General features: G+C 47.0%; 2 protein-coding genes across 5 annotated transcripts in view; one reads left to right on the forward strand and one right to left on the reverse strand.

Moving 5' to 3' along the window:
• UBASH3A (ubiquitin associated and SH3 domain containing A) overlaps positions 1 to 1,418 on the forward strand; it is a 39,937-nt gene extending 38,519 nt beyond the window's left edge. The window contains exon 14 of one of the 2 annotated variants that reach the window (XM_007172689.3): positions 951 to 1,418. In XM_007172689.3, the coding sequence (XP_007172751.2) occupies positions 951 to 1,088 (138 nt within the window). In that variant the 3' untranslated portion in view covers positions 1,089 to 1,418. The remainder of the gene's footprint in view (positions 1 to 950) is intronic. The other variant, XM_007172690.2, reaches the window with a different exon arrangement.
• RSPH1 (radial spoke head component 1) lies at positions 849 to 26,087 on the reverse strand. Of its 3 annotated transcripts, none has more exons than XM_007172692.2 (10): positions 25,942 to 26,087; positions 21,048 to 21,161; positions 20,840 to 20,945; positions 18,681 to 18,771; positions 18,064 to 18,199; positions 14,973 to 15,044; positions 12,810 to 12,969; positions 11,917 to 12,057; positions 11,052 to 11,125; positions 849 to 910 (listed from the first exon to the last, which is right to left on the reverse strand). In XM_007172692.2, exons 1-9 carry the CDS (start codon positions 25,993 to 25,995, stop codon positions 11,073 to 11,075), a joined length of 927 nt encoding a protein of 308 aa, XP_007172754.2. In that variant the 5' UTR covers positions 25,996 to 26,087; the 3' UTR covers positions 849 to 910; positions 11,052 to 11,072. The 3 variants fall into 3 exon arrangements, with proteins under 3 accessions (XP_007172754.2, XP_007172755.2, XP_007172753.2); XM_007172693.2 differs by lacking the exon at positions 849 to 910 and adding an exon at positions 10,875 to 10,910; XM_007172691.2 differs by lacking the exon at positions 849 to 910 and having other exon boundaries at positions 10,964 to 11,125.
• Positions 26,088 to 26,185: the final 98 nt, after the last annotated feature.

The raw sequence follows: 26,185 nt of genomic DNA on the forward strand, positions 1-26,185 counted from the left end.
AATCCCACTAGTCTTTGTGGCCAAATTCCCACCCACTCCCCTGACCCTTGGCCTCCTCTCTCGAGATGTCAGCCTTGAACTTCCAAACTCCCGCCACTTTCTTACACTGAGGATTTGGTGTCCACCCCCCACCCCATCCCCAAGTTAGCTGGACTTGCCAGTTAATATCAACAATTCATCAAGGGCTTTACCAACCAACGATGGGCCTTAAGGTCAGGGGCAGCTGAAAACGGACATTCAGGAGCCCACCCCCATCACACTCATCCCCGAACCCTCCCCCCGGTCTCTACAAACAGAAGGAGAGAGTATCCCTGAGTCAACGCCAGCCCCCAATTGGATCCTGCCCCCCAGGTTGGAATTTTTGCACGTTTCTTCTAACCAAGGAATTTCTGGACATTGAAAAGAGAGGGGAAAAAAAGGAAAGCAGAACATGTAAACAAACAAAGCCTTAAAAACAAAGATCTGCTCCAAACCATTTATTTTACAGGGAATTGAGGTCTAAAGTTTCGCTTTGTCCTTTAATCTTAGGTTTAAAAACACAATACCTGTATCTTTTTGTGACGCTGAATTCGAGGATGGAAGCCACTCTTGAAGCAGTAGGGTAGACAGAAGGGGTTCTCAGCCTCAACGTTGTTGACATTTGGGCAGGACGGTGCTGTGCTGTGGGGACTGTCCTGTGCATTGTGGGATGTTTAGCAGCATCTCTGGCCTCTACTCCTGAGATGCCGTAGCACCCCGAGCTGTGACAAAGAGTGAGGTCTGCAGACATTTCCCACTGCCCGTGGGAGGGCCGGGGAGCCCCCACTAAGGGCTGCTGCGTTGGATGTTGGTGCTGCGTTCACGGCATCTTGGGTACGTCACGCCAGCCTCCAAGGCTGTTGGCTTTGGAACAAGTCTGAAATCCATGGACCTGGTATAAAATAATAATAAGTGATTTAACTCTGTTCCAGATCCCTTCTCTGGGTATGTGCTTCTGCGAAGAAAACAAAGAGGAAGGAAAATGGGAGTTGGTGAACCCTCCCGTGAAGACGCTGACTCATGGCTCAAACTCAGCGTTTAACTGGAGTAACTGGATCCCGGGCAACTAAGAGCCACCTCTATGTTTGCATAATTCACAATGATGAAGAGGGGAAACGCTTCGCAGTGGCTGTAAGATACTGTTATTTGAAAAGATCATAGTCTCCCCTAATATGACTTGTAGAAGCACAAAAGGCACTTTTAGATACCAGAGTGTTTGCCCTCTGTGGACCGTCATCCTGTGAGCTTAGCTGTGGGGATGCCACCTTGTACCATGTGCATTGGCCATGTGGCTTGGAGGGGAATGAGGAACCATGACACTGACCCCACAGAAAATTCTACTTTACTTTATATGTCTTTATTCATCAAGTCCCCAATTGTTTTTTTCTTTTTCTGTTTCAATCACTCTTTGGCTATGTCCACATAGGCCAAAAGAGGTGGAATATTGAATAAAATGGTGCAAGAGGGCTTCCCTGGTGGCGTGGTAGTTGAGAATCTGCCTGCCAATGCAGGGGACATGGGTTCGAGCCCTGGTCTGGGAGGATCCCACATGTCACGGAGCAACTAAGCCCGTGAGCCACAACTACTGAACCTGCGCCTCTGGAGCCTGTGCTCCACAGCAAGAGAGGCCGCGATAGTGAGAGGCCCGTGCACCGCGATGAAGAGTGGCCCCCACTTGACGCAACTAGAGAAAGCCCTCGTACAGAAACAAAGACCCAACACAGCCAAAAATAAATAAATTAAGTAATTAATTTAAAAAAAAATGGTGCAGGAAAACCACCTACCAGATCAAAACCGGGAAATAGGCTTGGTGACCACAGACCAGGTATTAGTTTCCTGTTGCTGCTGTAACAAGTAACTGCACAGTACTGATTAGAGACACAACTTTTTAAACACACACGTGTTTACTCTGTTACAGTCCTGCAGGTCAGCAGCTCTGAAATAGGCCAGTGGGTTCCTTTCCTTCTGCGGCCCTGGGGAGAGTCTGCTTCCCTGCTTCTCCAGGCTTTAGAGGCGCCTGCATTCCTTGGCTCACAGCACCTTCCTCTGTCTTCAAAGGCAGCGGTGGTGCCTCTTCAGATCTCCCTGTTCCTCTACTTACAGTCACATTGCCTTCTGCTTCTGACCTTCCTGTCTCCCTTTTGTAAATTCCCCTGGGATTACATTGAACCCACCCAATAATCCCAATAATCTGGGAATATCTCCCCATCTCAAGACCCATAACTTAATCCCACCTGCAAAGTCCCCTTTGCCATGTGATGTAACGTAGTCACAGGTCCAGGGATTACAATGTGCACATCTCTGGGGCCGCTCAGTCTTCAGCCCACCCCACCCCCACTCCTTCCAAGCACTTCCAGCTGCTTATACAGAGGCCAGTGTGTAAGGATTTGTGACATCCCCCCTTGGTGCAGGTCTTATTCAGCTTCTCTTTTTCTCCCTTTGATCAAGTGGAGGGGGGAGGAGAGCTTTGCAAATGGAGGCAGTGGGTCCTGCCCTGACTAACAGGAAGGAAAACCCAGAGAGCCCTCAAGCCCACCAGGCACAGTGAAGTATCCAGACATGGTGTATCCAACGGTGCTCTGACTTTGAAGAAGCTGGTCCAGGCAGTCGATGGGGGGCCCCCAGCGGTGTCCTCTCACCCCATCCTTGCTGAAGAAAAAGAAAAGTCCTCCAAGTGCTCAGAGGGAGGGCACAGTCGTGGTTGGATGTGCTACACCACCACCTCGCAATCCCTCTGGGTTCGCTCCTGGATATCCCAGTGCCACACGGACCTTCCTAATCACGATGATGATAAAAACTTCACAAATCAAGCAAATGGGGTTTACATAGTGGTCACTGCTTTGGGGTGGTCCACAAGATGTCTGGGTTCACCCTCTCGGGGGGGAGGCTTCTGGGTCTCACGCCCCTGGGTGATGAAAGGGGCAGGCAACGACCTCCTCTTCACTGGGCTGCTGATGGGGGTTTACACAGGCAGACGAGATGGGTTTGAATCTCGGAGCTCGAAGTCAAGTGTGCAAGAAACACTGTTTTCTTTATATTCTCTAATTCTTCTGACTACCCCCCCCCACTTCTGCTGCAAAGATAGAAAAGCCCACTTCTGTCATTCTCGGCTTCCAGAATGACCCTCACTGTGCGGGGCTTCCTTGGGCACAGAGCTGTCCTGCGGAGGGGCAGGGATTGAGGTGCCTTTGGAAGCTTTTCATTATTTGGTGTAAGTTTTCAACTCTATGAACTAATAAGGAACCAAAAAAGAAGGAAAGAAAGGTTTCTGAGCACTCCCCTCTTTCCTCTTTCCTTTGGCCCTGCTGGTCCTCGGGTGTTTACAAGCCTAGTCTGAGCCCTGCTGACGTCATCTGGAAATAGATGTCCTGTGCCCACCGGCGCCCACCTCCGACCCCGCCCACATTATCTCTTTGATTTCCTCACCTGTGAGCTTGAAAAAACAAACCTGGAAAGGAACCCTCCACCGTGTCTTGCTTGCTGCCCCCCACATGGTGGAGGTTAATGTTGTTTAAGAACTTTGTGGCACAATGACTGGGGTTTCTCCTGGCCAGTACTTGGCTCTTCGGAAGATGAGAGGAGGCTGAAAGGGGGAGGAGGACCTCTCCTTGGGCTGGGCTGCAAGGGAATTGAGGAGCCTGAGCTCATGCCTGTGACGGAGAAGCCCTCAGCCACAGGTCTGGGGCCACCCATCCCTGCAAACACTGCTAAGTTTCTCTGAGAAGAAAGAGCCATCATGATTTTCCACTGAAGCAAGTCTTATTTTATCACCAAATTTGAGATGCTTTAGGTATGAGTCATGTTGGTGAATTTTATGGGTTGAATCATGTCCCCCCAAATTTTATAAGTTGAAGTCCTAACCCACAGCACTTCAGAATGTGACTTCTGTTGGAGATGGGTCTTTAAAGAGGTGATAAAACTAAAATGAGGTCATTGGGGTGGGCCCTAATCCAAGATGACTGGAGTCCTTATAAGAAGAGGAGATTAGGACACAGACATACAGAGGGACAATCATGTGAGGACACAGGGAGAAGAAGGCCATCTACATGCCCAGGAGAGAGGCCTCAGAGGAACCAGCCCTGCCCACACCTCAATCTTGGACTTCAAACCTCCAGAGTATAAGACTAAAATAAACAACTATTTTTTGAGCTGCCCAGCCTGTGGCACTTTGTCAAGGCAGCCCCAAGACACTACTACAGAGCATAAAAAACACTGATACAAACACCAAAAATGGATACTTCTGAAGGGCTGGTTACTGGCCAGGGCATGCAGCTCAGCACAAGGCCCATAATAAATGTCACCATCAACCAAGCCTGTTTAAAGCGTCCAGATCCATACACGACCCCTCCTGACTTTTTCTGTACTTATTTTCAAACAGTTAACATAAAAATCTAACTCCCTGTGGGCAGGTCTTGTGAGGAGTAAAGGCTAGAACCTGGGTCACCTAAAGGTCCTCCCTCCCTGGCCTTGGGGAAGAATGAGGTCTGGGGACATTTGTGCTGACCCCCTTTTCCCACCCCAGTTATTTCTGGGAGCCCTCTGGGAAGCATGGGTGCTCGGGAAGTGATCTGTGGGACACTGCCTTTCTCAGCCCCCAAGATCAAGAGCCCCTAGTGGCTTTGCCATCCTACCGTCTGGAGGAAGGCACCCACCTAGGGTCACGGCCCTCACTCCCAGAACCTCCTACACAGAGCCAGGCTGGGGGTCTCATCCTCTCCAAGTCCCTTTGTCACCTGGTCTCGGGGGCTCACAAAGGCCTACAAACAGCCCTAACGGCCCCTCCCACTCCATCGGACCCCCAGATCAGTCCAAGGAGCCGTGGCAGAGGAAGTGGGGAACAGAGGCGTCCCTCCCACCCACGTGCAGAGACCCTGCACCCTCTGGCCATGCATCGAAAGCCAGTTGTCAGTACTTGCAGATGCTGGGACCATAAGCCTGGAACCCCAAGAAATGGACTGAAATCCTCGTACCCCAGGAAGAGAATTCAGCAACATGGCTGAGCTCATGGGTAAGTTCAAGCATCAGTAGCTTTTGTTTAGGGCCACACCCTTAGGAGATACGACACAGAGAATGTCCCGTTTGCACGGCCATGACAGCACGACTTGAAAGGCCTAGGAATGCACTTACAGGACTCATGAGAACTTAACATACCACCGAGGGGCACAGAAGAAGGCTGGAATGGTTGGAAAGGCACGCCATGTTCCCCCATAGAAAGCAAGACTCAACATCACAAGGATGCCGTCTCCTAAATTCAGCCACAGGGTGATCACAATCAAATTCAAATCATGAAAATGACTTTTGAGGGAGACATGAGTGGATTCTGAAGTTCATGAGGAAAAACAAACTTCCAGGAGGAATAACTAACAAAATCCAAAAGGGAGTGTTGGGATAAAGAGTGGAAGTAACCCCAACAGATATTAAACCCATTATAAAGCTACTGTAGTTAAAACAGTGTGGCAGAAGCACTGGATTTTAGGCAGAGCGATCAGAGGTATAAATAGAAAGACAGGAATCAGCCTTGAAACATAGGCGTTTATGTATGTTAAACTGGGTAATGGAATGACTGGGGGGGTGGGGGGTGGGGGTGGCGGGGGAGATGATTAAGTCAGTGATGTTGGGACAATAAGTTCACCATCCAGGGAAGAGAAGGTTGGAGTCGTTCCTCACTCATTGCAAAAAAAAAAAAGAAAAGAAAAGAAAAAAATCAAAGGTTTAAATGTAAAAAGTGAAATTGTAAAAGTACTAGAAGACACCATGTGAGAACTTTTTAAAAGTATCTCAGAGTGGGGGAAGGCCTTTGTAACCATGACACAGAAATCTGTAACTATAAAAGGAAAACTAGATAAATTCAACTAAAATATTTTTCAAATCTGCTTTAAAAAGCACCTTAAACAAAGTTTAAAAGTACAGGCTGGGAAAGTACAAAATTTAAAAGTACTGCAAGCGTAACCCGACCCCCAGCCCACCCAGCCTCTTCCCTCTGCACCCCAGGGACCCCGATGCCCTTAGCCATGCTCTGCCTCGCTCTGCTGTTTACTGTCACTTGTTTGTGTAGACATTGCTTATTTCAAAGGGTGCAACGGCGACCACATGCCAAGTTCACCGCAAGCCCAGGACCTGGGCAGGGAGTGGCACCCGGTCACCTCTGTGACCGTGATTCACCTGCAAACCTGCTCCATTTACATGGTCCAGGGTTTCCCAACCTCGGCACTGTTGACACTGGGGAGGGATAATTGTTTCTTGTGGGGGCTGTCCTGTGCATTGTGGGCATCCAGCAGCATCCTTGGTCTGGACCCAGTAAGATGCCAGAAGCACCCCTCCTCCCGATTATGATAACCAGAAACGTCTCTGGACATTGCCAAATGTGTCTGGGGGAGCAAAATCACCCCAGTTGAGAACCACTGATGTATCCCTTCCCAGAGATGCTGAGAGCCCTGTCCCCAGGTGATGACACGTGAAGTCACTCAGGCTCCCCAGGACCCACACAGGTGTGCCGGTGGAACCCCTGCTGGGTACACGTGCTATTATGGAGACAAATGCCTTAACCAATAGGTCCCTATCTTGAGCCGAGCAGCTTGTGTTGCTCTGAAGGGCAGGGCTTTGTGCATTACAAGACAGAGGAAGCCTGGGGGTACCTGTGAACAGCTGTGTGAGCCTGGGGGGCTGCACTGAGGGGTGGCCAAGACCAACAGGGGAGAGCTCTGTCAAATGGGTCTTTCTGTCCTGGTGGCCAAGACCTGGTGACAACCTAGCCTTGTTTCTAGTCTTTTAGTCCATTTGACCGAGTCCCCCAACCAAATTCTAGAACTTGAAAGTCTGTTTTTGTTTTTGTTTTTTTAAACTTTTACTTTATATTGGAGTATAGTTGATTTACAATGTTGTGTTAGTTTCAGGTGTACAGCAAAGTGATTCAGTTATACATATTTCTATTCTTTTTCAGATTCTTCTCCCATATAGGTTGTTACGGAGTATTGAGTCCCCTGTGCTATACAGTAGATCCTCGTTGATTTATCTATTTTATATATAGTAGTTGTGTATGTTAATCCCAACCTCCTAATTTATTCCACCCCCCACCTTTCCCCTTTGGTAACCATCAGTTTGTTTCCTAAGTCTGTTTGTTTTGTAAATAAGCTCTTTTGTATCATTTTTTTAGATTCCACGTATAAGTGATACTATATGAAAGTCTGCCATGAGCACCCAATGGCTGTAGAGTCTTTGGACACAGTGCATGGTCCCAAATCAGAGTAATCTTCTCCTCAATCCCTATCCCATACTTCCTCCCTCCCCCAGACCCCAAGGGCCAGCAGACAATGGATACACAAAAAATTAATAGAATTGCAAGAAATAGTTTCCAATAATGAAGGAGACGTTAATTATTCAACGTCACCACCAGCATTGTCCAAAGGAATTAAATTGGGTTTGGGAGACCTGGGTTTGAGCTCCAATTCTGTCCTTTACTCATGTGACCTTGGGTACCATTTCTGTGTGTTTTGGGTGTGCCACTGTGACCTGGCGTTGGGTAACAGCATCCTACCCTGTATTCTGGAGGAAGTGTCACCCTCTTAGCAGTGAGCACTGGGGGGCTGAGCTGGGGTGTCTGCGGCATTTGCCAATTTCCATGATGCAAATGCTCCTCCCACCGTGGCTGATTCTGAGCCATCAACGTTTTAACAGTTGATTTACAAAATGCCTGAGCATTTCAAACGCCGCTCTCCTGAGCTGGTGTGAGCCGGCTCTAGCCCACCACTGCTCTGTGGGGAGAGGTCAGGTTTAGTGAGAGGGGCTTCGACTGGCCTGCGGGCACCATCGCAGCCATGTGCTTCGGGCTGGTGCCCACTTCCTGCTAAAGAAAACAAGCCTCTTTCATAAAGAGGGGGAAGGGCAAGAAGAGGGGCCAGATCAGGAGAGTGAGGAGACCATGGCCCTGGGCTGGGAGGAAAGACTTGGCAGAAGAGCCGGTCCAGGGGGTATCAAGTGAGATGCTGTGTGCTGGGCTCTGGACAGACGTTTGGCTCCTAGGATCCCTCCAAGGTTGTGTCTCTTCCGGGTTCCGGGTCCAACCAGCGACTCTGGCGCCTGGACCCTGCCTGGAGGGAGCCCCACCGCTTGCCTGTACCCAGTCTCCCTGTTCAACTGGGCACCACCTGCTTCCACCCCCTCCTGACCTGCTGCTCCCCCCACACACACACGAGAAAACCACACACTTCCTCCAAGGCAAGACAAAGCCTGCACACTCCACGCACTGAGTAAAGTCTCGGGGGTGGAGGTGGCAAACTACCAAGCTGAACTTGACTTTTACAGACTTCACAGATTTTACAGGATGCTCCGTCACAAAGGGTAGTAGGAACTCAGCTGTGTCGAAAGGTCTTTGCAAGTTCCCGCAGAAAATCTCCAGAATCCTTAGCTTCTCATCCCTGTTTGGTTCCAAGTAAATGCCACTTCCAGCTGTTGAATATCATTTGCTTCTAAAGCTGAAGCCCCCAAAAAAGCTAAGAATTAGACAAACACACACATACACACACATGATCTTCTCAGTGAAGCAAAGACATTCTTGAAGAAATCATTCCAAAAATGAATGATCTGGAAATGTCAGATTTCTTCTTCTCCCTCCAAAAGTGTTTCTTTCAACTAGTACCTCATTACCTTTCATTCTGTTCCACTCACAATAAGATGAGAATCTGCTAGTGCAATAAGCCAAACTGTTTTCCAAAGAAGCTACAGCACATAACTCCCAAAGGAGAAATGCTCTGAGTGAGCTGCAGGTAGGCTCTCCCCCAAAACCCTTCCCAGAAAGGCAGCCCATCTGATTTTAGTGGTTGATTCTGGAAAGTACACGTTTTACTGCCTTCAGTGATTCTTGGACCATTTTGCTCTCCTTGCTCGGGGCGCTGATGGAAGGGTGGACCCTGTACCCTGGCTCACGTTGACATTATTAAAAATGGGGGTCCCAGAGCTTATTATCTGGGAAAACACAACCAGCCTTTGAGGAAAAGCAAGGAACCCTGAATAAGCCATCTATCAGCTTGCTTCTCAAACACGCAGTGGGATGGGCATCACCTGGGAGCGTGTTAGAAATGCAGAGTCTCAGGCCCCTCACTCACCTGCTGGGTCAGAAGCTGCATTTTGACTCAGTCACCAGCGGGTCTGCATGAAGTGAACGTGAAGAGGTGCTGTCTGCCTTGAAGAAAATATATTATGTCACGTGCCACGAGAAGATGAAGAGGGACACAGCGGAGATGGTGACACAGTGATGGTGACACAGCGTTTGGGATAGGAATGTGCCACCATCCCCACGTCCTGACCCTCTGAGGTCCCAGCTGACTACTCTAACATCTTCCTAACTAGTTCTCTTCCTTTGTTTACTCCTTAAGATAAGTGAACCCAAAGGAGATGTGGTGCATGTACACAATGGAATACTACTCAGCCACAAAAAAGAATGAAATAATGCCATTTGCAGCAACATGGATGGACCTGGAGATGATCATACTAAGTGAAGTAAGTCAGACAGAGAAAGACAAATATCATGTGATATCACTTATATGTGGAGTCTAAAAAAACGATACAAATGAACTTATTTACAAAACAGAAATAGACTCCTCACGGACATACAAAACAAACTGATGGTTACCAAAGCGGAAAGGTGCAGGGAGGGACAAATTAGGAGTGTGGGCTTAGCAGATACACACTGCTATATATAAAATAGGTAACCAACAAGGACCTACTGTAGAGCACAGGGAACTCTACTCAATATTTTGTAATAAGCTATATGGGAAAAGAATTTGAAAAAGCATATATATATATATATATATATATATATATATCTGAATCACTTTGCTGTACCCCTGAAACTGACATGATATTGTAAATCAACTATACTTCATTTAAAAAAAAAAAGATCACAGATCACCACAACAAATATAAAAATAATGAAAAAGTTTGAAGTGTTGTGAGAATTACCAAAATGTGACCCAGAGACGTGAAGTGAGCAAATGCTCTTGGAAAGATGGTGTCAGTAGACTTGCTTGACACAGGGTTGCCCCAAACCTTCAACTTGTAAAAAAAAAAAAAAAAAAAACAGTATCTGCAAAATGCAATAAAGCAAAACACAACAAAACAAGGTGGGCCCGTACTCAAGGAACTTGGATGTGACCTAGGTGTCAGCCCCAGCCCACCAGGAGGCCTGAAGAGTGTACACACAGGCCAAAGCCACCCCTGTAGTCAGCCCTGCCTCTCAGCCTTTTGCGGGGACCTCCCGGCAGGGAGCCCCAAAGTCCACCCTGGGATGCCGAAGGCGCAGAACGGACGGGAGTGCCCCCTCCAGAGGCACCTGAGGGTTTCTTACCCAAGCCTGACATGCATTTATTACGTTGTGTTTTATGAGCATTGCACACAGGGATTCTTATTTTCTAGGTGTTTTCCTGGCTCACTTGAGGGTAATTTGAGAGAGGGACTTCACTATCTAGTCACTCAGCTAACTTAGCCAGAATCCATTTCCATTAACCATCTTCAGCAGAGTTACAGTCATACGATATTTTTCTTTCTCCTAGGAGAAAACAGCACTAAAAAAATCATGGCAAAATAACCTGGCAATTTTTTTTTTTTTTTGGCTGTGTTGGGTCTTCATTGCTGCACATGGCCTTTCTCTAGTTGCGGCTAGCAGGGGCTGGTGGCTTCTCTTGTTGCGGAGCATGGGCTCTAGGCGCGCAGGCTTCATTAGTTGTGGCACACGGGCTCAGTAGTTGTGGCACACAGGCTTAGTTGCTCCGCAGCATGTGGGATCTTCCTGGACAAGGGCTCGAACCCATGTCCCCTGCATTGGCAGGCAGATTCTTTACCACAGTGCCACCAAGGAAGTCCCAACCTGGTAACTTTTAAAGAACTGGAAGCAGAGGCTATTTCATAAACAAAGGATAATGAAGAAATTTATTTGCAATTGTAAAACATCTTAACAAACAACTAAGTAAGAAAGATTAGTGATAGATTAGTAATAACTACCCTGGTAACAGAAGCATCTTTAAGACTCAATCTCCTACCATTCTGGCTTTTGCTTCATCTTAATCCAGCAGTTCTGGCTGTCTGACTTCCTCTTCTTCAAAACTAACGTTTCCTGGGAAGAAAAAGGAAATGTGAGTGTATTAGCTTTTTTCTATTTAAAAATGCATGATTTGCTAGCAGATCTTTTGCAATAGGTATTATAAATATTAAACATTTCTATTTATCAGGCAAAATCATGGAATGTTACATTTTATCTTATACAGACTTTTATAGTTTTTCTTTTGGTACCAGTAATAAACTAAGCAAAAGGTTTATTCAGAGTAAATGCTAAGACAAAGAATATCCATGTAAGTGAGAGTAAGGTCCAGCGTTATCTTTTGCCTGCGCACACTGCTCAGTAAGTTAAATTGCTGGACTATAATTTATAAGTAACACTGTTGAAACTCTGATCTCTATGGAAGCTGTAGTCCACGCTTCCCACCTTCCTCCCACACCCCCGTAAGAGCATTTGTGTGTATTAATGCTGAAAAATTAAATGGTAAAAGGGTATAAATTTTGAAGGTGTTTGCTCTATATTATTATACATGCATTATTATAAAGCATTACAAAGGTGAAAAACATGTAGTAAAATGAAGCCACAGGATCAATCGACTGGGACCTGCAGCCCGAGGCGTGCCGTATTGGTGAAATGCAGATTAGCAAGGACCGAGTTAGAGAGAACATACATCGCACGGCTGTCCCTACCAGGACACCTAAGAAGGAGCGACATTCCCAGGGCGGGTCCTCTGAGACATCCCATCCAAGGATGGCCTCGGTCAAAGGCAGAGAAAACCCTGCTCCCACCCCGGTGTGCCTGGTGCCTCCCTCCCTCCCGCCCTCCGGGCCCCCAGAGCGCAAACTCACCCTGGTCTAAGCTGTCGTAGCGGAATTCCTCTCCGTCCTCCCTGCTGGTGTCTCCCTCCTCCTCTCCGGGCTGCATTGAATCTAATTCCCCCTCTGACACGTCGGTCAGAGGCTGGACCTCCTCGGCCGGCTCTCCCCCGCCTGAGATGGAACAAAGGGAAAGGGTATCAGCAGGCGTCTTGCCGCACCCACCCTGCTGACAGCAGTGACCGCTTCTCCATCAGGGGACCATCCCCCAACTCAGAGTCACAGGTCAGGCCTGGCATCTGCTCGCTCATCCCCATCACAGTGACAGGTTCAGGGATGGGCATCACTAGTCTGAAACGCTAATTCCCAAGGGCTTGTTATTTTAAGTGTACAATATATATCCCAAGGGTTTTCATGAGCATGTGGAGAAAGAAGCTCTCTCTTCCCAGGGTTCTTGAGCAGATTGGGTGGCAATCTGATAAAGTCACGAGCTTTGGTCGCCAAAGGGAAGAGGGTGCTGGCAAGCAGAGCCAGTGCACAGGAGTGGAGATCTGAGCGTGGAGGCCTGATCCAGCCACACCTGATGCTGTCTCACCCCCACCGCTCCAGTTGTATGAACCAATGAATTAGTATCAGTATTTTTCCACTTAGGCCAATCGGAATTGGTCTTCAATCACTTGCAACAGAAGGGCTCCTGCCCAGTGTAACCTTTGACACTCCACGGCCCCCTGAGGACTTCTTAGGAAGCCCCCTGTGACAGTCACAGAGAAATGCTGTCCAGATCCCCTTTAGGAAGGACCTGTCACCCCAGCTGCTGTCAGAGCCTTGCCCAGGTCACACCCACGGCCAATCACTGACCAAGGGGAGGGACTCAGAGCCTGCTTCCCAGGGAGCCCTACTCCATCTGCCCCCCAGGGCCTCCATACCCTCAGCTCCTGGGGCCTCCCCCTGGCCTGGTCCATCTGCACCGGGCTGCTCCTGGGGGAGGGTCGGGGTCCACAAGGCCAATTCTGTGATTTTGGTCACTTTCCACTTTGGAACGACAGTTACCAGTGTCTCCTCCTCCTCTTCCTCTTCTCCTCTTTCCTAAGTTAAAAAATGTAACTTGACCAACATGCATGGGATATTTAAAGTGAGGGGAGACGGGACAGGTTTTGAATTGCATTTGGGCATTTTTATAACAGGATTCAGTGATCGGAGTAACTGCCAACTCTCCATAGTATAATCCAAGGGCTGAAAATGGATCTTGAAAGAATGAGGATGAGACACGAAGGTGAGGGCAACACAGCTCCCGTACGCATTCCACTGCCGGCACAAAAGGCTTTCAGACATAACGCTTCCCAGTTAAGAACTGACCACGACTAAGTGCCCTTTGCAACCGCCCAGCCACATTTCAGCTCTAAGCTTCTTTAAACATAAGAAAGCAAACATTGAAACTGAGCAGGACCTTGTGGGGCTCCTGGACACGAAAGCCTTCCTGTGTCCCCCGTTTCTTGTTTTAGGGAATAGGCCCCGGCCTCCATGACCTTCCCTGAGTTCCAAAGGGCAGGTTCAAGCAGTTACTAATCAGGAAAGGGAGGGGATGCAGAGATAAGGGGGGAGGAGCCAAGAAACAGTGGTGCAGCCTTGGGGCAGGGTCCTGGTTCTGCCTCAAGGGATACACAAAACAGTGTCTTTGAGCTCTTCTGCAGAACTAAAACCCCCAAGAAATGGAAGATGTTAACTAGTTGATGAAACATTGTTCATTCCAGAGAGAAGGTCACAGTTTGATGACCTTGAGAAGCTCATCAGGAGACCACCTGAGGCCAGATTAAAGGAGTGCAGGCCCTGCGCACACCCTGATCTTTATCAGCAACCCCACCCTTGAACCATTGCTATAAAACTCCTCGCCAAATTCCAGCAGGTTGGGACACACAGTTTTGAGGGCATTAGCCCACTGTGTCCCCCTTTGCCTGGCAAAGCAGTAAAGCTGTTCTTTTCTGCTTCACCCAAAACTCTGTCTCTGAGATTCGATTCAGCACAGGTGTACAGAGGCCAAGTTTCGGTATCAACATCATTGTAAGAAGAGGCCTAAAAACACCCAAAGACATCCATGTAATGACATGGAAGGGCATAAACCCTGAAGCTCTAGTCTCAAGGATTATGCAGAGAAAAATAAAATGCAGTGAAAGTAGACAAAGTTAATCAGTTCCAAATGTGGAATAATTTATAATAATGAATAATTCCAACAAAGGTTAACAGCCAACACGTGTCAATCTTACCAAGCATATTGGTCTACTTCTCAGTTTTGTAACTACCACAAAACTCCAAAGATGGAACATCAATCTATAAATATGGAAAACTTCACTGTCGCAAAGATGATAATACCTGTGACATAGAGTGACAGACCCCTGCCTATTACTTCCGTTGAGTCACTCAGAAATGCACTGCTCTCCTCCGTGTCCAAATGTCTGAGTTTCTCCAGGACAGTGGTGCTCAAACTTGAACTGCACCAGAATCCCCTGGAGGGGTTGTTGAAGTCCAGATCGCTGGCCCCAGCCTGAGTTTCTGATTCAGGAAGAATGGGGTGGGGCCCAAAACTCTGCATTTCAAACAGATTCCCAGGTAGGGTCAAAGCTGCACACCGGGACTGTGCTTTGAGAACCGCCCCCAGGGGTGTCTGCTCTCTCATTGGCTCCTGTGTGATCATGTGATCTCCCGCCCCCCCCCCACCCAATCAGGCACTCACTCCGCCAGCTGCTGGGGGTGTTGGCAGCTGGTTGCTCATAACAGAGTTCCTCCCAGGAACTGCCCTCCACCAAAGGAGGCCACATCGTCCAGGTTTCATGCCCCTGCCCACGGGCAGCCCACAGCCAGTGACTGATCCACATGCAGGTCAAAGGTCCTGGCCTCCATTCAGGACACTTTGAAGGGTCATCCCATTTCAGAGCTCCCATGGGGTCCCGTCAGAACCCAGCTTCCCCTTCTGCTCAACCCCCTTTCCTATACTCCCTTAGGGCAATTGGTCCTGACACAGATCTGTAGGATCAGTATCACCGAGCAGCTCGTTTGCCTATGAACGTAGGAGTGATATAGACTCTGCAACCTACCACATCTGTTAAGCGATATTCCCCGTGCTGTTCACAGCCAATATCAAACACGTACTTTCCAGGGCCAACGGGCTACGAGCAAAGAGAAACCAAGAAATACTTCACTCTTGAGCGTCAACACCCAGTAGAAAGTACAAAATGCTTTATAAATGTGACTTTCATAAAACCTACCCCAAATCATGGAACTGGGGAAAATTCAGTATGGATTAAAGATGCTTTTGTGAACTAATGACTAATGGAATGCAAAGTATAGGTCCCCTTTTGTTTGTTTTAAAAAAAATTTTAACTACATTTTATCTCTTTATAAAAGTAATGTATTTATGACAAAAATTTCACTTAGTTGACCCTCACAGTCAAACTAGCTAAAAATAGTACTACTGATATTTTTAAAATTTTTATCTAAATATAGTTTATCTACAATATTGTGTTAGAACTACTAATATTTTGATGTAGTCTCTGTAACCTTATTTCTAATACAGAGATCTTTTTTAAAAAATAAAAATCTGACCGTAACTACACGTGCTGACTCTTATTCTATTTTTACTTAGATATAGGGCATGAATGACCTCCCATATCACAGATATTCTTCCATAACATCAGCTTTCAACCTGGTATGTTACTTCATCAAAGAATTATAATCTGTTTTACTCACTTACTATTGTTGATATTTGGTATGCTGATACTTTGACAAAAAATGCTATGGTAAACATATTCTGAGTTAAACCTTTAGGTCCACCCTTGACATTTTCCTCGGGGTAAATTTTCAGAAGTTGAATTTCTGGACAAAAGTATGTGTTTTATATATATATATTTTTTAACCAGAATAAGGCTCTAATAATTTTCTTTCCCACAACAGCACTTAAGAGCCTCTCGTCCGCAAACCCTTATTTTTTCTGGGCTTAACATTTGTTATACTTTTACATTTTTTATATATATGTAAAAAACAGGACCTCATCATTTTAAGTCACACCTTTTAAGTTATTAATAAGGCTGAATTTTTTTTCAACATTTTTGAAGTTTAAATTACACTGATTAAGTGCTTTACAAATTAAATGTTACGAATATCCCAACCCCATTTGTCAGATATCTTTTAAATTTTCTTTATGGTGTTCTCTAATCTATATTGGATTATTTTTATCAAGTGAAATCTCTTGGTTTTTCCTTTCTATTTCTGTATAGAAAGTCCTCTTCCTCATTCCAAAGGTCATAAATACTTATTCTTCTATCTGTGACTTTCTTGTTTGCATTTAAATCTTTATTTCTTCTAGTAAGTATCTTCATCTACATGCTGGAGGACAAACTTTGGTTTTATTTTTTCTCCCAAATGGTCATCAAGCTGTCCCAGCACCATTTCTTGACTTCTCCCCACCATTCCTTTTAACTGGAAGTGATATCCTTTCAAGTGCTGAATTATTTTATATACTTCGATCTGTCTGTGGACTCTCTAACCTGCTTCACTGATCTATGTTTCTCTATCCTAGTATCACACTGTTTTCATTATTGAAGCTTTATAGTGTGCTTTCATAACTTGTCAGCAAGGATGTGAACAGGTAATTGTCTGAAGGAAGAAAGTCAAGCCAGCAATAAAAGTGTGTAAAGGTGCTGGGCCTCACCAGGAATCAGGGAATTGCACATTAAAACTGTGAGATAACATTTTTTACCCATCAGATTTGAAAAGAAAATGTTAAAGACTAATACTATCCAATGTTGATGGAAGAAGTGATGAAGAGACTCCCACATCCTGCTGACCAGAGTATAAACTGGCTTAGCTTTTCAGGACAATTGGAGTATCAATCATCATTTAAAATATCAATACCTGTAGATTTCGCAATTCCAGTAACTAACCTATATAAAAACTTCTGAATGCACAAAAAGATAGCTGTTTCTTGGGGTGTATTTTTGTGTCCTGATATAGTGTGGTTCTATTTATGTAATTAAAATCCCCATGCTGTAATTCTGTATAAGTTGTACGTATAAGTCTGTGCCTTCGCGATGCTTGAGCTGGGCGGGGAGGATCTAGTCAGGGCGTTTCACAGTTGGAAGCTCTTGCACAACTTTAAAGTCTTTTTCTAACTAGCAGAACAAAGCCCCACATCTGCTCTTATTCCTCAGATGAGTCTAGCTTCGCAACATTCATTGGTTCCTTCCAATTGACTTGTATCAAATTCTCTTTCTTCCACCCACCTCCGTGTGCCGAAAAATATCTCATGAGATTTTGCTGGGAATGACATATTCCATGTACAGATTTAAGGAGAACGTGCCTACACTTACAAAGACTAAAAGTAGAGTCTGCAATTAGGGCGTGAATTATATGGAAATGAAAACTGAGTTTTAAGGGTCTGAGGCTACTTTATTAAATCAGTTAAATGTTCCTCTGTCAAACTCTCAACACCTTTCATTTGCTCAGCAAACTCTTTCTTCAGGGAAAGTTTCTGCTCAACCCCTGATCAAGGCTACGTGGCAAATGCAGGGTGGTAGGTAGGTTCCAAATTATTCAGGGTTTCTCTGCATCCCATCAGGGCTAGGGCAAGAAGGACAAGCAAGGCCACAGAGTCCTCCAAACAGAAATGACCCATCACGGGTACTGCGAACCGGAAACCTTCAGACCCAAGGCCTCCCATCCCACCACCACCTGGAGCGGGTGGGTGGGCGTGGGGCTCCAGGGAGGAGCTGGTGGGTCTTCCTCCCGGCGGCTCCCGCTGCGGGCCTCCCAGGGGAAAGAAAGTCAAAACACCCACAGGCTCAACTGCAGGAAGTGCTCAGTCGTTCCAGACAAATACGTATTTCATATCCGATTTACTCATGAGACCAAGGTCAAGGTGCCCCCAGGGCTATAATGATTCCCGCTGCTGGGAGAGAGCATGGATGTTACTGAGATGCAGAGAAACTGGCTGAGCTGCCCCCGCCCCCGCCCTGCCCCCTGTGGGCATCAGTGAGGCTCGGAGCTCAGCACGGCTGCCCTGTTTCCCTGTCTGGAGCGGGTGGGAGCGTTTGCCTGGGTTTGTCCTATTTTCTGCTCACACATTTACACAGGCTCAGGGAGGACGGTATTGCTTATTTCATGGGCAAACGTCACTGCCCGTCGACTTACATTTTTGTTCAAGAACTTGCCCTGGTACCTGTGGTTCAGGTGGATGAGCTCGGCCGTGCCCTTCTGCTGGCCGTTCACCCAGGTACCCACGTACTTGCTGCCCGTCTCCGCGTAGAAGTAGGTGCCTTGCCCGTGCCTGGGGAAGATGAGGAGAGCGATGCACTTGGTTCCGCTGCAGTGAAAAGCCTTCCAGGTTTATGAGACACACATTTAAATCAAGGGGGGCCTAGGCTGAGGCGGGCTCACAAGTGGCTTCTATATCTGGGCCCAATCGAAGCACACCTCCTGCTCGTGGCCCAAGCTCAGAGCACGCATCCCTGCTGGACAGCGGCGGCCTACTGCCTGTCAGCTGGTTGCCTCAGGGAAAAGGCAGGGCTCCTGGGAGCTGCAACACAGCCCCCAGAAGGTTCTCCTGTGCCCTCCGTGGCCTGGGGCCCTTGGGTGGGTTCCCGGGAATCTGCACCTGCGCAGCAGTACGTTGCTCCCACTCTGGCCGTAAAGCCATGAACCGCGGGGCAGAGCTGGCCAGTGGGCTCTCCGGTCATGATTCTGTTGCTTAGTCACCGTCATGTGCTCATGACGTGAACTGATCTGTGGGCCCAGGGAGAGAACCGAACCTTTGGTGAGCAAACCACTCCCCGGTGTAGCTGTCATTGTTGACGTAGTAGTACACGCCGTGGCCATGCCTCAGGTCGTCCGCCCACTCCCCTGGAAGGACCACACGAAAGCGGGGGTCAGGAGGAGACAGCTCCGCCCTTCACCGCTGCCCTGCCCACTCTGACCCCCCTCCGCCCCTGCCTCTCGGCCGGACCGATGGACACATGGAGCGGGGAGCCGGCGGAGGGAGGCTGAGCCGGGCCTCCAGGGGGACGGGCTGGCAGGTGTATGTACCAGGCCACTGTCGCCTGCATGTGCTCACAGCACCTTTCCCACTTGGCCGGCGGCACAGCAAGACTTTAAGCCAGGGTTTGCTGCCCTAGGGACAGTGGCCCCAGCTCCACACTCCTGCTGCCTTGCGTGCGTTCAGCGATCCAGCAACAACCTGGAGCCTCGGTGGTCTATTCTCAGCCACCTGCCAGCATTTCAATGTTTCCCGCCTCGCACCTGCTCCAGCGCCTGGGGCCGCCCCACCTGCACACCTGAGCGGAGCATCCTCACCGAGCGGCCGGGGGCCCGTCTGCGCCCCCTTCGGCCAAAGCAGTGGCGAGGAAGTCTCACGTTAACTTGGGCTTTGGGCTGGAAGACTGTTGCCTTACTGAGCTAAAATGGGTACTTAGCCTCCGACCTCAGAGAAGAAATCCCTGGGCAGTGACTGCGCCCTGCACCCATTAAGATACAAAACCATAAGGAGACACGACAACTTACAACTGCCTCCAAAGAAGTTGTATATGTTAGCTAACCTTCACAGTAAAAATTCCTTCAATCCCCTATTCTGAGTGTGTATATATGTATCTCCACATACGCATATATCTTATCATACATAACATATATAATATATATAAATATATATGTTGTTCAAATTAGATTAACATCTACGCTGAAATCAAAATGACAATAATGAGATTAGGGTCATCAGAATCTGGAAAGAATTAACTCCTAAATTAGATCGTGTCAAGTTGATTTAAAAAGCAGGTGGGTCCTACGTCTGGAGCCAGGCTTCTAAGATTTATGAAACAAAACCAAAGAGAAATTCCACCTCCAGTAGGAACAGCAGTGGCACTGCCCACCCAGGTGTCGGATTCCAGCAGAAGCCCCGTTGGAGGCTGCCTCGGTTCTGGTTTATGTGGCCACCGACAGGCAGCTCCAGCCCACACCCTCAGAGGGTGGAATCCGTGCTAAGAAGCGCTGCTATCACACAAGCTACGTTGCCGCCCGCCGACATTTACTGAACACACACGATCCGTCCGGTCTGGTTCTGAGCATCTCACGCGTGTTCACTCCTCTGATCCTCGCACTGCAGGGGCGAAGGCTGAGGCAAGGGGGGATGGGGTCCCTTGAACCAGGTCACGCCTACTGTCACGCCAGTTCCAGGGTTGGGCTCACAGACCTTTCTGGAAATCTGATGAAAACTAGATAACTTCTTCCCAGAAAAGCAGCCCAGAACATAACCTTTGCACACCGTTTGCGAGGCTCACAACCCACCCCCGCTCGTCTCTCTCCCTGGGTTAGGAACTACCTTCACCGGTCTTTGGGGTGAGACGTCACACTGTCGTCACACCAGGTGACAATGGTGGGCGGGGCGGCAGTGCGGTTCTTGGAAATAAGAGGACAAGAATCTTCCTGAGCCATAACATTGGTATGTAACGCACTGAGGCAGAGGTAAGAATGCCAGTTTAACGAGGCAGAACGCCTCCCAGATCAGAAGCCTTCAGTGAAAGAACCACCATCTAAACCAACAGTGTGTTCATCAGAAGAGGGGCTGGTCAGAAATGGAAGAGAGCAAGAACAGTTCCAAGAAGAAGAACACCACTGAGCACCAGTTGACCCGGGTCCAACCCACTCCCCGAGGTCCGGGCTCGCCCAGCAGCCTCTCTCAGCACATGGGCCCCCAGGAGGGAATGTGCGGGTCACAGAGACAGTCACTCCCCCTGTGGACCAGTTCACTAATTACAAGGCTTTCTGGTTTCTGCATCAACCCTGTGAACACAGGAACATAGTTCGTATTTGTTGAATGACTGGGGAACTTGAAGCTTTCATGTGTGTCTCAGCATCCACAGAGAAGTTCCATCCCCAAGTCCTCCACAACACGGAAGTCTGCTTTGTGGTAATATTTTACCTTCATATCTTGATCCGTCTGGATAGATAAAAATGCCTTGACCGTGTTTTTTATTTTTAACATATTCTCCAATGTACCGTGCACCACTTTTAAATTTGTAGGTCCCCTGAAACACATTGATTATATAATTCATATCAATCCTGAATTTAATAATTGCTAACAGAGTATTAAACTGGGTAAATCACCCACTCAAGTAACCGATTCTGACCTGGCCGTGTCTTTTACCATGTTCGTATTTCCCTTCGTACGTGTCCCCATTGGGCAGTCTCGCTTTCCCGTGTCCATGCCGCTCACCGGCCTCGTTCCGCTCCCCTTCGTATTCCTGGACCGAAGAAAACAAGGTGATCACAGTTACCATTTATTAAGCACTAACCAGGGACCTCCCTGGTGGTCCAGTGGGTAAGACTCTGTGCTCCCAAAGCAGGGGACCCGGGTTTGAACCCTGGTTGGGGAACTAGATCCTGCATGCTGCAACTAAAGATCCTGCACGTTGCAAGGAAAAAGATCCCACGTGTCAAAACAAAGACCCAGCGCAGCCAAAATAAATTTTTAAAAAAATGACTAAAATAAATAAAAGCACTAACTATGTGTTAGGCATTTTATAAACAGTATTCCATTGCATCCTCCCAATCCTTGACCTTGTCTTACAGGTGAGGTAGGTACCAGACCTGGGTGACATGGACATCAGTCCAAGGTCACACAGCTGGTACGTGTCCATGGTGGGACTTTCACTCTCTCCCTCCAATTTATTATGATAATCCTTTACACTGTAAACAAAACTGACCATTTTGAGGAAAACGCGAGGTGCTCCAAGTTGTGTTCTTTATAGGAACACCTTTGAAGTAGCATTTGCGGGTGGAACATGTCCTAAACCCACCCTCCTCCAATAATACAGAACTTAAAATGCAAATCATCCCTGGGGTGTCTGTGGCCTGAAGACAGCTTTGACCTTCAAGGAAGCTCTGATGGCGGGAGAGGGGCAGGGGGAACTGAGGAATAAACTGGGCTCAGTTGTCAACTTGAGTCTCCTAACTCAATTTAGGTTATCTTATTTTTAAACTCCTTATCAAGAGACTTAAGGTTCAAACACTCATAGCTAAGATCGATAATTAATCTATCTTAAAAGTAAATCAATAAAAAACATAATACAAGCTTGTTGCTTCCCTATTTTCTCGATCCTTCATAAAATAAACGTTTCTCAACTGAAATCATTTCCACTAAGATCAGGAACAAGACAAGGTTGCCCACTCTCACCACTATTATTCAACATAGTTTTGGAAGTGTGAGCTACAGCAATCAGAGAAGAAAAAGAAAGAAAAGGAATCCAAATCGGAAAAGAAGAAGTAAAGCTGTCACTGTTTGCAGATGACATGATACTATACATAGAGAATCCTAAAACTGCCACCAGAAAACTACTAGAGCTAATCAATGAATTTGGTAAAGTAGCAGGATACAAAATTAATGCACAGAAATCTCTTGCATTCCTATATACTAATGATGAAAAATCTGAAAGTGAAATTAAGAAAACTCTCCCGTTTACCATTGCAACAAAAAGAATAAAATATCTAGGAATAAACCTACCTAAGGAGACAAAACACCTGTATGCAGAAAATTATAGGACACTGATGAAAGAAATTAAAGATGATACAAAAAGATAGAGAGATATACCATGTTCTTGGATTGGAAGAATCAACATTGTGAAAATGACTCTACTACCCAAAGCAATCTACAGATTCAATGCAATCCCTATCAAACTACCACTGGCATTTTTCACAGAACTAGAACAAAAAATTTCACAATTTGTATGGAAACACAAAAGACCCCGAATAGCCAAAGCAATCTTGAGAACGAAAAATGGAGCTGGAGGAATCAGGCTCCCTGACTTCAGACTATGTTACAAAGCTATAGTAATCAAGACAGTTTGGTACTGGCACAAAAACAGAAATATAGATCAATGGAACAGGATAGAAAGCCCAGAGATAAACCCACACACATATGGTCACCTTATCTTTGATAAAGGAGGCAAGCATATACAGTGGAGAAAAGACAGCCTCTTCAATAAGTGGTGCTGGGAAAATTGGACAGGTACATGTAAAAGTATGAAATTAGAACACTCCCTGACACCATACACAAAAATAAACTCAAAATGGATTAAAGACCTAAGTGTAAGGCCAGACACTATCAAACTCTTAGAGGAAAACATAGGCAGAACACTCTATGACATAAATCACAGCAAGATCCTTTTTGACCCAGCTCCTAGAGAAATGGAAATAAGAACACAAATAAACAAATGGGACCTAACGAAACTTAAAAGCTTTTGCACAGCAAAGGAAACCATAAACAAGACCAAAAGACAACCCTCAGAATGGGAGAAAATATTTGCAAATGAAGCAACTGACAAAGGATTAATCTCCAAGATTTACAAGCAGCTCATGCAGCTCAATAACAAAAAAACAAACAACCCAATCCAAAAATGGGCAGAAGACAAAATAGACATTTCTAATGTCTAAATAGACATTTCTCCAAAGAAGATATACAGATGGCCAACAGACACATGAAAGAATGCTCAACATCATTAATCATTAGAGAAATGCAAATCAAAACTACAATGAGGTATCATCTCACACCGGTCAGAATGGCCATCATCAAAAAAATCTACAAACAGTAAATGCTGGAGAGGGTGTGGAGAAAAGGGAACACTCTTGCACTTTTGGTGGGAATGTAAATTGATACAGCCACTATGGAGAACAGTATGGAGGTTCCTTAAAAAACTAAAAATAGAACTACCATACGACCCAGCAATCCCACTACTGGGCATATACCCTGAGAAAACCATAACTCAAAAAGAGTCATGTACCAAAATGTTCATTGCAGCTCTATTTACAATAGCCAGGACATGGAAGCAACCTAAATGTCCATCGACAGATGAATGGATAAAGAAGATGTGGCACATATATACAATGGAGTATTACTCAGCCATAAAAAGAAATGAAATGGAGGTATTTGTAATGAGGTAGATGGAGTTAGAGTCTGTCATACAGAGTGAAGTAAGTCAGAAAGAGAAAAACAAATACAGTATGCTAACACATATATGGAATCTAAGGGAAAAAAAAAAAGGTCATGAAGAACCTAGTGGCAAGATGGGAATAAAGACACAGACCTACTAAAGAATGGACTTGAGGATATGGGGAGGGGGAGGGGTGAGATGTGACAGGGTAAGAGAGTGGCATGGACATATATACACTACCAAATGTAAAATAGATAGCTAGTGGGAAGCAGCCGCATAGCACAGGGAGATCAGCACGGTGCTTTGTGACCGCCTTGGGGGGTGGGATGGGGAGGGTGGGAGGGAGGGAGATGCGGGAGGGAGGAGATATGGGAACTTGTGTATATCTGTAGCTGATTCACTTTGTTATAAAGCAGAAACTAACACACCATTGTGAAGCAATTATACTTCAATAAAGATGTTTTTAAAAAAATAAATAAACGTTTCTCAAGCACCTAATACATGAGTGTAGAGTGCAAATAATGAAATGGCGAGGGCATAGAGCAATGATTTGACATGGCGTTGGATCTGGGTAGACATTACACACAAGCTCAGACACATTAAGTCAAGAGCTTCAGAAACAAATATTTTTGCAGTTCTTGTGCCTTTTCTAGCACTGTTTGGCTCAGAAATTCATGCTCAGATTATAAGACAGAATTTTACAACCTTACAAACTTGTTTCAGGGTTGCTCTAAATCAAAATGTACAAAAGGCTCTTCTTCCTGCCCCAAAGACCTCTCAATACACCCAATACTGAGACGCTGGGGTGCCTGAACAGGAAGAGAACCCTTGAAAATGACCCCAACTGTGAATCGAACCTGAAAATTATGGGCACTAAAAAGTTACAGATCAGTAGGGCCATTTGAGGGGACGAACTAGAAAGCTTACTGCGAAGGTGATGTAGCTTGTGTTCCCCAGAAGCAGACCTTGGAGAGAGATTTTTTTTTTAAGTGCTCCCAGGAGAAACCAGCAAAGGGGGTGCGAAAACAGACGTTAAAGAGGCGGCTGCCAAGCATGGGTGATGTCGGGTGATGTCCCAGACTCAGCCTCATCGCACAGGGGGTTCTGGAGTGTAGATCTTTGCAGTTTGTCCTGCCTTTTAGCACTAGCTGCTGGCTGCCCCGGGATGCGTACATCCCAGGCACTTCCGCCGCTCCCTACTGGCCAGGTGGCGCCAGTGCACAGAGGTGCTTGTCTTGAGCAGCAAACCAATCAGGCAGAAGCTGGAAGATGGGTGTGCAGAGCTAGTAAAAGGGTCTGAGCAAGCACATCTATCTCAGCAGGGGTGCTAGATTTTTCAGGTAATTCTGAAACTATTTCAACTCTGTACCCTGCACACACACAGCAGATGAGGTTCTCAACCTGCCAGCCAGGCAACAGTCACGCTCTGGCTTCGGGCAGTACAAGTATGCCCACGTGGAGCCCAGCTCACATCACTGAACGTGTATCCCTTACCTCCTCTCTGCTGTCTAAACCAGGAAATAGTCCCAACGACCCGGGTCAGTCCCAGCAAGAGTGAAGGAAGCACATGTGATTACAGGCTTGTATGGTAATACTTCAGGAAGCCTTCGCTGAGCCTGGGACCTCCTTAGCATTTCTTGAAGGCTGCCAGGAAGCAGCTTTCCTTCATCTTCCTTTAACCCCGAGGAGCCAAGCTCCATTACGGAAATAGTTTCAGAATAATATACAAAAATACTTTCAAGAATAGTATGGTAGCTTGGGATGACCCAGCCACCCAAGGAAACTGCCTCGATGGAGGGTAACAGCCGGGAGGAGGACGCTTCCAACGCCTTGGATTTGGAAATCTTTGCCTTTAGCGAGAGGAGGAATTGGTGGAGGGGGGAGCGAGAAGGGATTCGGCAGGCGGACGTCATAACGTTTCACCTTTCACAGCCATCTTGCAGGACGCAGCGCCCGCTGTGGCCTGCGTGGTCCTTGCTCTTGGCTGGGCCTCCCAGTGGGACTGTGGCTGGCCTCCAGGCCACCCCGCTCTCCGAAACCGGCTTCCAAGGGTCCGCGCACCCCTGGGAGCCCCTCCCTTACCCGGAGATCTCACCCCAAGATCATTCTCTCCCTCCTCCTCCAACTCTTCCGAGCCCAGGTCCGACATGATCCCGCCCCAGTCTGGATCCCGGCTGCCGCCTGAGCCTTTCTAGTCGGCAGGTACCAGCTGCCTGCACCGCGTCCGCCGTAGCCATGGAGACGCGGCCAGGCCCGCCTCCCTCTCAACGTAGGGAGGCGTAGAAGCCGGAAGGCGGGGGTAGGAGTCACTGTTAACCGTCGCATGCTGTCATAGCAAC

The sequence above is a fragment of the Balaenoptera acutorostrata genome, chromosome 4, assembly GCF_949987535.1.
Source record: "Balaenoptera acutorostrata chromosome 4, mBalAcu1.1, whole genome shotgun sequence".
In the NCBI taxonomy this organism is placed as follows: Eukaryota; Metazoa; Chordata; class Mammalia; order Artiodactyla; family Balaenopteridae; genus Balaenoptera; species Balaenoptera acutorostrata.